The 11,779-nt window shown below is 39.1% G+C and overlaps 1 protein-coding gene across 1 annotated transcript; it reads right to left on the reverse strand.

Moving 5' to 3' along the window:
* Positions 1 to 727: 727 nt before the first annotated feature.
* On the reverse strand, positions 728 to 8,324 carry boka (BCL2 family apoptosis regulator BOK a). Its single transcript, XM_046050156.1, has 4 exons — positions 7,633 to 8,324; positions 6,038 to 6,166; positions 3,991 to 4,154; positions 728 to 1,270 (listed from the first exon to the last, which is right to left on the reverse strand). Exons 1-4 carry the CDS (start codon positions 7,844 to 7,846, stop codon positions 1,145 to 1,147), a joined length of 633 nt encoding a protein of 210 aa, XP_045906112.1. The 5' UTR covers positions 7,847 to 8,324; the 3' UTR covers positions 728 to 1,144.
* Between the last annotated feature and the right edge of the window lie 3,455 nt (positions 8,325 to 11,779).

An 11,779-nucleotide genomic window follows, 5' to 3' on the forward strand; every position in this document is an offset into this window, starting at 1 on the left:
ATTTATATTTTCTTTTCTCATCTCCTGTCTCTGAAAAAACCTGGGACAATCTTCCCCCAATATTCACTAGAAGAAGAAAAGTATAAATAATTTTAACCCCAATTTAAACATAAATAAGTTAAGGGAACCCAAGTCAAAATGTTTCATTTCACTTGACTTCACATGAATTAGTAGGAAAGTTCTCAACATGTGAATCTGAACTTGAATTATATTACAGACTAACTTCTTATGACACATCTAGTTTTTCCTTCCTTTCTGTTGTAACTTTCTGTTGTAATGTAGAACAACGTGAAGGAACGTTACGTCTTGCTAGAGTTAACATTTACTCAATAATATCCACAAAGATATGTTTCTAAAAACTGGCATGCTGGTCCTGTTTGCTAGAAGCTTATTGTGATGATGAAAATCACAATTCTTGCATGGGAAGACTGAAATAAAATATAAATCTAGAGTGAGAAAAAAATATAACACAGCCTCCCCTGCTCTCCTCCAAAAAATTACCTCCCTTCAGTGAGAAAAAAAAAATCATAAACCTTTTCTGAACCCCATCACCCTACAAATATTTGTACAGTCTCTTTGTTAGAAAACATGGTGTATTTTGCATTTATCTAGCATGCACTAGTTTGTTAGGCCATATGCCATCCAGGCAAGAAGTGGAGATGTTGGTAAGACCAAGTCCTCATTAATGGCCCTCAGGATCCCGAGGAACATTCTCAAGACAAAAAACGGATGTTAAGTTGTTTTACCTCCAAAATAAAATACAATACCACATTGAAAATTGGTCATCAGTGTCAATATACCGTAGTCACCTTTTTCAACCACTAGGGGAAGCCAAAGCACTGCCAAACAGGGAGCAAAATGAGCAGGTCCGCTGTTTGAGGACAAATGAAAAGCTAAAAATATTAACAGTGGGTGATTTTATATATTCACATCAAACGTGTACCTTAATATATCCATTAAATAAAAGGAGTTAGCGGAAGATGCACAGAAAGTCTGTTTTCTGTAATGGTTTACGTGTTGATCATTGAAGGTTCAGTGCAAATGAGTGTAAACATAATCCAAAGCAGTGGATGCTTCAGTGGAGTGGTGATGGTGGTGTACAGTGCTGGTCTGTCTGCACAGAATCCAGTGTGTGACTTTGTTTTCACTTCTCCCTGAGGAGGTATAACGCGGTTGCCTTCAGATAGAGTCCAAAGGAACAGACAGCACACACCAGCCAGTGAGAGCGGAAGCTGGGGTCAGTGTTCACCACGCATTTCGTTACATCCACCTGTAACAGCAGAGAGGACATAGTGTCATACCAGTGCTACAGAGCTCACCAAATGAACTCTGACTGTGAATGTAACAAAAAAAAAAAGACTACATGTGGTTATAAATCCCACATGTGGTCTTGATTTATCAATATTCCGGGAATCTGCCCGACACAAGATGTGCAACTTGCCCACAAATATGTTATTTCAAAGCCAAAGCCCACTTAATTCAAAAATCTACTTGCATAACTAGAAAACTTTCATAAACAATGAAATTCCACAGAAAGCACAGTTCAGTCAGTAATGACACCAAACTATTCTCCCTCTGCAGACCCTGTGTACCTTCATACCTCAAAATGTTATTTAGGTTTCCTTTAGGTTTTCTGCATGCTGCATCCTCTCCCAGTGTAGAAATATTACAGTTTGAGTTTGGACTGCGACTGGTCCCTCATTTGAGCTTTTCGGGTCAATTATACAATGCATTGCTCTCCATTTTATTACACTCCACTTATCTTCTAAACAAGACTGACTCGGGTGCCATGTCTGTGAGTCCATGGGCTTTCATTTGTTTACTTGTTATGCTCTTTTCTAGCAGAGCAGAACATAGACAGAGGCACAATGCCAGGCCTTGTTCCTTCTTGTGCCAGAGTTTCACTTGTTTCTGCAGGATTATATCATATAGGCTTTTCCCATTAACAGGATTCTACATGAGGACACATCTGTCAGAGGCAGTGGCTCTAGTTTATGTCTAGCTGTTAGTTCTGAACCAAATAATTGCGAGTTACATCAGCTGACTGATTCTATCATACTATTTTTATGACACGTTTATGTCCTAATGGAGTTCCCAACTTAGTTCACATCAACTTCCACGTTGTAAATACTGGGAAAGTCAGTTTTTTCTGAAAGCTCTGCTATTTGACTTAGCACTAATACGAAGGTCCCTGAAAAGGCCTCACATCAGCCAAAGACCATTGTTCAATCTAATTAAACCCAAATAACGGAGTACTCTACACTGATTTTACGACTTAGTCTCTTATGTGTAATTTCTAACATTAAGTATAATGTTATGAAATCTTCCCATAATATTTATTTTTAATCAGTATTGTATTTATACCTCGTGACTTCACCCACATTCATCTTGTATCATATGGTAATATATTTTTCTGTTATTGTATTTTAATATATATTTATAAGAGTATTGGTAAAATATTATAGGGACCTGTTTGCATGTGATTATATCCAGATCATCTCAAGATAACGGGGAGAGAGCAATATTCATTAGAGCTAAAACGATTAGTTGATTAATTAGTCAGTTGATTGACAGAAAATGTAGTATTTTGATAATCAATCAAAAAAAAAAAAAGTACACTTTCAAGCAGAAATGTCAAATCTTTGAGAAATCCAGCTTCTCAAATGTGAAGATTTACTCCTTTTCTTTGCTTTATGTCTTTGAGAATTGAATATGTTTGGAACTCTTGGTCAGACAAAAAGCAGCTCGTCCTCACAAGTGTAACGGCTCTATAGGTTGATTATGCAGCAGCTTATTAAGAAACATTTAATGTTTTTTGTTAGGCCTCCGCCTCTAGTGGCAGAAGTCGTCAGGTGATGTAGTATAAAGACCGACAAAGTCCGTGTAAAGAGGGAGGTGGGGTGGATGGATGTGTCAAGTAAATTATGGACTTTCACTCAGTAGGAGGTTTAAGTCCTGTGTGTAAGAAAGTCAAAGTTGACATGTTTTAAGTTAAAGGTTCAGTGTGCATGTTTTAGTGGCATCTAGTGGTGAGGGTTGCGAATTGCAACCAGTGGCTCACGGTGCATTCATGTGCTCCTCGGATGGTCCCATTTCACGAGTTGCGAAGTTGTTCTTCTGACCAGTGTGTGTTCATGTGCTCTTAAGCCTTAATGTGGATACAACATGGATGCTACTACAAAGATTTGCTGGATTATCAGTGCATATAAAGAACACGCAGACATCTAGTTCACGCTACATGGACAGCAAACTAACCATTATAACCATTTTACAAATTACATGTTTTCAAAATATGTACATGCAATACGTGATTTTGCACGTCTTGCATATATAGAGGATCTGATTCTGATTATTCAGACACCACACGAATGCACCGCTCACCCCTCCTTTTTCCAAGTCCGCAGGAGAAGGTATGGTGGTCAACCCGCTCTGTGGGCTCTTGACCCAAACCACGATCTTTGTTGCATAAACCTAACCAAACTACCACCATTTCACAACATTTACCACGTGATAAACGTCACATGACTTAGGTCCTGTGCCATGCATAACATACTTAAGGTCCAGTACGCTGTACTTGTAGGCTACTTACGCTTGTACATGTTGTTTGGGAACAATCATGTACATATGATGTTGTACTTTCCAACGGACATGTTGTTTTGGAAAATGGTCTTGTATGTCGTTTTGGGACAATTGACAAATTTTGTCATTTAGATATGAGGATGTGTTGACAAAAAGAACAATTTAATGATGTCCCCTGGGCTCTGGAAAATTATATGGGTATTTTTTACTATATTTTGATGTTTTCTAGATCTAATGAGAAATAAATTAATCAAGAAAATAATGACAAATCAAAAACACTAGTTCACTTACTAGGGTTTAATGATTTTACAGTGCAGGACGGTGCAAACGGGAGAAAACACACCACCTTATACAACACAAACAAGTGATGAAGTTTAAAAAAAAAAAAAGAAAAATAATGGTTTCCCTTACCCAGCCCCCTCTCCTTTTTAACCACGAGGTCAGGCTCTTACGGACAAACTCCCCCATGCAGTCGACAATGGTATGAACCATAGCTGGATGACCATGGCGAACACAGTCCACTGACAAGGCTCCTGCTACGGCGTACAAGGAAACCACCTTCCCCCACGTCACACCTGGAGACATACAAGTCTGTTAGAACAACCTCAACTATATCTGTACTCAAAGCTTATGCACAGTCTTTTATGTCCTGTTATCTGATGTATGGACACATTGTCACAACATGCAAATGCCAAAAGATTTGCAAACAATTTACGATTTTGATGATTTGAGGGTTCTTGGAAAATGGTAAAACAAAGCGGAGTGTCTTTTTGAGGAGTTGGAGTTTTTTTTAGTGCAGCAAATGTCTGTCAGCAGCTCTCTTCAAAGATGGATGAACAAATTATAAAACCTCAGCAGCAGCCAGGCATTATGCTGCCATGCCTGTCTGTCCCACAAAGAAGAAAACCCAAACACAAGGCTTGGGGCAGCAGGCAGGCAATACGCCTCACTAGATTAGCGAGCAGATCATTTTTCCAACTTCACACGTTGAGTAAAGCTTTCTGCCGCCACACCATTTACAGTCAAAGCTTCAGACTATTTTTGCAGTGTTTATATATCCAACACATACAAACTGAGCCTCAACTCTATCCATCTTCTGTAACTGTCGTCTGATTCATTCCTACGGAGGTCATGTTTCTCTTTAACTGTGGAATCTGGAATTTAAAGGATGGTACTGTACACTGTGTGCTCTTGTAACACTGTTGTCTAACTTATGGGGAGTTTAGACATTAAGTAAAGGTTTATCTTTTAAAACCAAATTTTTACTACAGAATGGTCCAAAAAAGCAGCAGGTTTTTTCACTGAGAACAGCTGCCTGCGTCTAAAAACGACAACTGGGGAACTGAGACTCAGGTGGAACTTCTCTGTGGGTTTGACGATGAGAGACAACTTTTACATTACACTCAGTATTTTGATCCATTGTTAACATGAACATATTGATCAGAGCAGCTTTAAATAGAGGTTTATGGCGTAACGTGTAGGATGTGACATGTTTCAGCTGTAGCTTATCTGTGCCTTGTGGAACGCAGCATGACATTTGTGACTGAGCTCAAGCACATTACACAATTTTGTGGTCCTAATCTACTGCTGCCCATGACTTCCCCTTAACACAGTGACATGTCTAGACTATCAGCTTTAATGTTCGTCCAAATTTACACTGTACTCATTGAGGGCTACATGTCCAGCATGTAAACTGAAACTTAGCCTAACTCCAATTTCTCTTCCCCATGTAAATGCCTATGTAAACTCAGCTCTCATATTCATTACCAGAGCATGTCTGGATTAAGGTACATTCTTTAATTTTAGCATGTGTGAACCAGTCGGTGGGTTTCCTAAGTAACTTCATTTTTGCAGTAGACTCTTAATTACCTTTGCAGCAGATTGCTTTGTTACATAAGGAATAAGCCAGCTGAGGTTCATGACTGAACTCCCTGGGTGGGGACCAGACTGTCTGTAACAATCACTCGCTCTAGGAACAAGTTAACCTAATATGGACTGATTGTTTCCCCTTACGGTTCCTTTCCTGTAAGGGGATAATGACTGCAACTAAATGTTCCTCCTGACGAACCGGAGAGTCCTTTGGTCACCCTGCATAAGAGATGTTTACATGAAAAAGTAGGCTGGAATTTGTTTATGTTTGAGGGGGAAAAATATGAATTGCTCTAGTAATTCAATGAAAAAACATTAATAGGAGAAGTAACATAAGTTCTCCAAACTTTTAATATGTTTACTGTATTTGCTTCAAATTGTGAAGTTCCTCCTTCCCAATGACAAAATGAAGCAAAATGAAGAACTACCCTAAAAGGACAAACACTCCGTAATCTTGCTTTATTTTCAAGTCCAGGTTTGTGTAGGCCAGAGACAAACCTGATAACAAAGCACTAAAGTTAGTTCCCATGATGCAGGCCTGCATGCGTTGCTTGATTTACAACACAACCAGATTTTGATGTGGACCCACCTGTGGAGAAAATATCTGCAGCCACAGCCAGGAAGGCATCAGACACAATGTTCTCTGACGCCACTGTGATGTTGAGCTGTCGCGCTACGTTGCGGTAAACGTTGGGTCGAAGGTACTCCAACTCATCGCCTGGCCAAAACATATGAGAGTAAACTCAATCAAAAATGTTCTATTGACTGTTTGCAGTGCATCTGATGTTACATTTAGGCTATACACACAGTTAAAGCAAGACCATGTAACTTTTAAATGAAGAAATAGCACATTCTTCCTTTGAAAAATAGTTTACTTCATTAGCAGTAAAAACGCACGCTTGTTCAGTTCAGTAAACCCAGTTGTTTTGCTGCTACAGAATTACTTGGTCTGGTATGACCAGTAGCTTATGGCAGCTAATACTAGCTAATGTTAGCAAACTTTATGTGAATATTGCTTGAAACAGATAAAACTGAGTCACTTGGGTGACTTAATTACTTTTCTCCACTTTACCTAAATGCTAAACAGTAGTTCAGCATTTATCCCATAATTTTCAAAAGCGACATAGTCTTGCTTGAAATCTAAAGTGCACTCTGATTAACAATCTCCCCAAAACAAGATATGGACAGGATTGGAGTGTACAGTGTGGATATTTTTTTATAAATGATAAAACTCAGAGTGGCTGTTAAAGTATTAATAAATCAACATTAAATTAACAATTTCTGCATTCCTTTCTGACTCAAAGGGACAGTTCGATATACTGGGAAGACGGTAGGTGGATTTTGTGACCTTTGGACAGAGCCAGGCTTCGTATTTACTGAACAGAATCTAACTCTCAGCAGGAAAGTGAATAATGTCAATTCTCAAAATGTCAAACTACACTTTTATAATCTGATTTAGACCTGTAGATGCTTCTTGTAACCCATATCCAGTAGTGGTATCCAGAAGTAATTGATATAATGTCTTCAATAGATTCAGGGCTCAGAGGTTTGCCAACTCTGTTCCGACCACAGTTTCTTTTACTCATTTGGGAGACTCTCTACTGGAAAGTGTCCCCAAACATTTCCATTAGACCTTTTATTTTTAATAAACACAGCCTTTGTTATATCTGAGTTTCCAGTGAATTGCATAACTACCTAAACTGGAGGAGGGATGATAACCACAAATGGTAAAGTGAAACCTCAAACTGGAGGAGCCATCTGTAGTCTGTCAGGTTTTATTCTGGGCAAACATTCAGGGAGTCAAATATTACTTAAATGAAACTGTTAGTGATTTTTTTTTTCTGCTGCGGGATTCCTGGGAATCACTTCAAAGCCTTCTACTGAAAATGAAAGGTAATCCCACAACACACTTCTGAATGATGAGAGGTAATATGAAAAGGAACCCCCCACATACACACACACACACACAAACACACACCCTTTTAAACAGAACTGAAAATAGTGTCAATTTCAATATTTTACTATGTTTACTTTGTTCATCTGTGGGATTTTTATAATCTCAAAGGTTAAAGTTAAAAACTATATCTCTTTATTGTAAAATGCTCTCTGTATTCTTGTGTTTCTTCATTGTTCTTGGCCTAAAAGTGGCTTCACAGTGTTTGTTAGATCTACCCCAAAACTTACCCAGCCACAGCAGAACCGACGATATCTCCCCCAGTGTCCCACCTGATGCAGCCAGTCCGTGTTCAGGCTTAGACCAGCCTATCCCGGCACGGTTCAGCCTGGAGTGAATGTAGTCCCTGCACAGTGCTTTGGCCTGGGACACCAGCTCCTTGTCGGTGGGTGAGCGGTCAAACACTTCAGACGCAAACACAGAGGAGCGGCGCAACATCTCCATGCCCCTGGCATCCGCCGCGGACTGCGCTGCTCACCTCCCCACCTCCACCGCCTCGCAAAGCGGCCACCTCTCCCCGCTAGGACGGACCCCTCCCTCCCTTTCTAGTAAATGGGAAGATTTGCGGAGATTATCCAGCATAACAAACCCGCGGATTAGTTTGTGGTCATCTTTTCATAGCCTGGGTGAAGCTGTCCGACGCAGACGCAGGCAAAGTCTACTGGAGCTGCAGGTTGATGGCTGTAAGCTGCAGAGAAGGAAGACTTAGGCGAGAAACAGCTTGACACTAGACCAGACAAGTTAGCCTATGTGTGAATCCATCAAGTTCCAGATGGTGCGTCCATACTCGCTTTTTTTAAAGTTAATTTACTCCTAAGCGGGCCGCATCTTAACTTGTCACTGAGCAGAAAAGTGGTTTTGATCAATGACTTTTATGAACTGGAGATTTGCTGCCACTCAGAAAAATGCTCTCCTGCTTAAAGTCTGAAAGGCTTTCCTTCTAAGGGCACTTATCGTGTGGTCCAAAGGCGGAGATAAACGGACCAATAAAGGCCCCGCCCCTCTGCTCCCATCCCAACTCAAAGAACTTCCACACGCCCATGCACCTACAATAAAGAGATTTAGTAGGCTACTATAAATTACTCCATATGGGAAATTTTTGGAGGATAAAAGTGGATTTGACGGTACGATGTGTTTGCTTAAACTCTTAAAGGGATACAACATTTTAGTAGGCCCACTGCACATAAAGTTGGGGGACTTGTAAAGGACGGATTAAAAATAGAATGGTCATAAATCCAAGCAACAGAGGCCACGAAATTCCGTCATACAGGTCAAACTCCCAAAACACTGACTCTCCCTGCCTGGTAAATGCCCATATATTTTAAACTCTTTGCTCCCAGTTTGCAAAGCAGGTTTTCCAATATGATAACATAACCCCGATGACATCGCTATGACATCATCAGGGTTATTTTCCCAGACTTTACAAAGCTCCAGCCACAAGACATTATACAGCTGTTTTCACAGATTGAGTAGCTAAGGAAAGGTCTGTGGGAAATAGTAAAGTAAAGCATGTGAAACATTCAATTTAAAGTCCTCCATTCAAAATGCGACTCAAAATCTTGGCAGTATTCAAGGCCGTACCCACCACTGAGGTCATCCAGGTCTGGACCTCAGTATTTTTTCCAATTTCTGTAGACTATATAATAAATGGTGGAAATAATTGCCTAAAAATTACCTTACTTTGGTGCAGCAAATATATTGTACAATGTCAAGATTACCTTACCTTGTCCTTACTACAAGATGTCAACACGATAGTTATATCATTATGTTAACAACTTGAGGAAACCAGATAGGCATCTGAACCCATGCAATATGGTAGCTAGATCATCTTACCAGTGGACTGTTTGAAGTTCAATGCCAGTCATTCCCAGACATCATTTGACAAAGAGCTCCTGTGCAGTCCCTCTATGTTCAACAGTGGCTAGTTTTACTTCAGTGAATGAAATAGCAAGCTAGCCAGCTAAAGTTAATTCCATCCATCCAATGAAAGTTACAATGCTTTTCTTTCTATTCAGTTTGTGTAAAATGTTGAAATGTATGTTAAAGTCAGGTACCCTTATATACATTTTTATTTTCTCTGCAAGATCATCCGGAGACCAGGTGTTCAACACAAAGAAAACCAGGTATGTGTACACATACGAGGAATTTGACTCAGGATTGTACATTGCTCATGACGTGCTTACTTATACAATAATACCATAACACAATAATAAAATAATAATAAAATAAAATAAAATAAACATGTCATTACCACAGAGATATGTTCTTTGGTATCTACTGTGAAACTTAAAGGCTCAGTTTAACAACAGAAACAGCTAGCACAATTATAGTGTATTGATGTAGATTTAATGTATAAATATATTATTATACAACTAACATTTTTCTTATTTTTATGTACTGTTTGAGACGCATTTCTATAATTCAAATGGGGCATGCTCCCAACCAACCCTAGCAAGCTCAGTATTTGGGCCTCAGTATTTCTAAAGCCCTGCGTACAGCCATGGCAGTATTATGTACTTAAGGGGTTCCTTTCAGTAACACAGTATTTTTGTATTTATCTTTTAAAATGTTTATTGTTATGTGCATAATGTGCATATACTTTTGCTATTCAGGGCCATTTATCATGTCCTTGGGATTTTTTTGCAAAATTTGGGGGCTTTGGGGAGCTGCTCATCTTAGCTTAGCATAAAAGACTGCCGACAGAGGGAACAGCTAGCCTGGATTAAACTAATGAGATGTAACATATTAGTGAGTATTAGAGGTGCTGGTAGGCAGATTTTGTCATCTTCAGACAGAGCCAGGCTAGCTCTAACTTATCTCTTGGTGTCTGGTAAATTTGGTGAGGTATGTATGGGTGTTGGACTCATGACTCTGCATTTCTATACAGCCCTGATGGTGGTGTACTTTTTTGTAAGGGGAAATAAAGTGAAAGCACACAGTCACATGGTGTCTGCCTACTCTTGTATATTGTATCAAAAGAGGAAAGTCAGTTATGTGTTCCCCCTGTGGCATACTAATCCAGCAGTGATTAGAGTTAGCCATGTTAGTTACCACATTGCATTCTCTCAGTTCTGTCACATGGAATTGTGTGAATGTAGATATTGTAATCTGCAAACTTTCTATTAACTAGACCTATTAGGTAAAGATAGACAGTACAAGTCTAAAAGCATTGGTCATCATTTTTGACAGCCATGATGACCTAGTTTATGTGCTGGTAGAGCAAAGTACTAACCATCGAGCAGCTACACACCTTCTACACTCCCTAACAGAAAACAATTTGAATAGATTTTTTTGGCAGATGAGCAATATTGTAGCTTCTAGGGAAGCCACCACACCCACTGCTCACACTGTCTTGACATGCCTGAGGAATGCCCTGCTTTCTTTATGACTGCTCAACAGATTTGCAGATCCTTGTCAACACCGTATGCAAGAAGGGCAACTCTTCAAACTGTAACTGATGTGATCGTGACAAAGCACCAATTTATAATACAATTGTAGCAGCTGAAGTATTATTACAGTGTTTAACTATTAGCTTGGTTTTCACAACGCAGTTTCAGTGTGTACAACTCATAATGTGTAAAACACTAAATCACATCTTCAGTCCTCAGAGTAAAGACACCTCAGTGGTGGGATGTAACTAAATACATTTACTGTATGGTACTTCGTTACTTACTGCAACTTTAACATTACACTCCACTTCATCTCAGAGGCAAATACTGTACTTTTTACTCCACTACATTTGTCTGACAGCTATAGTTACAAGTTACTTTTCAGATTACAGCGTCTCATTCCCTTCCTGTCCAGTGAAAACCATGCGTCTCCAAATTTGGTAAAATAGTTGGAGAAGATTCTCATACATTGGTTGGTCCGTTTCTGCACTGATTTTACAATTCTTTTATCTTTAAAACACTTTATGGTCTTACATGAGCATACTTGTCTGGAATGCTTCCAATCTATGAACCAGGATGGCCCCTTATGTCCTCTGGCACTAGAAAAAAAAGCTTTTAGTAAGGCAGCTTTTAGTTTTTATGCTCTGAGCCGTTGGAACAGCTTGCCTGAGGATCTGAGAGCAGCTTAAATGTTGATATCTTTAAAAAGTAACTTTAAACTCACCTATGTAGCCTGGCTTTTGATTAGAATGTTTTATGACCATTATTTATTTTATCTGATCATTTATTTTACAGTATTTGTGTCTTAAATGCTCTATTTCCCCTCTTATCAATTTAATTTGTAATTACCTTTCATTTATTTAAAAAAAAAAATCCATTTTATTGGCCAGATAACATTTTCATCATTTTGATTCCTTATGTGCATTAGTCTCAAATTGTTTTACTGTTTTCATGTGTACCATCTTATCAGCTTTTCAGTCATCCATAA

Source organism: Micropterus dolomieu, linkage group LG05, assembly GCF_021292245.1.
Source record: "Micropterus dolomieu isolate WLL.071019.BEF.003 ecotype Adirondacks linkage group LG05, ASM2129224v1, whole genome shotgun sequence".
NCBI classification, from domain to species: domain Eukaryota; kingdom Metazoa; phylum Chordata; class Actinopteri; order Centrarchiformes; family Centrarchidae; genus Micropterus; species Micropterus dolomieu.

Coding starts and splice junctions, on each gene's coding strand:
- boka (XM_046050156.1), bottom strand. CDS start 7,846: ATGGAGATGTTGCGCCGCTCCTCTGTGTTTGCGTCTGAAGTGTTTGAC. Junction 6,167..7,632: donor GTCGGTTCTGCTGTGGCTGG/GTAAGTTTTGGG, acceptor TGTTTTGGCCAG/GCGATGAGTTGGAGTACCTT. Junction 1,271..3,990: donor TAAAAAGGAGAGGGGGCTGG/GTAAGGGAAACC, acceptor CTGCTGTTACAG/GTGGATGTAACGAAATGCGT.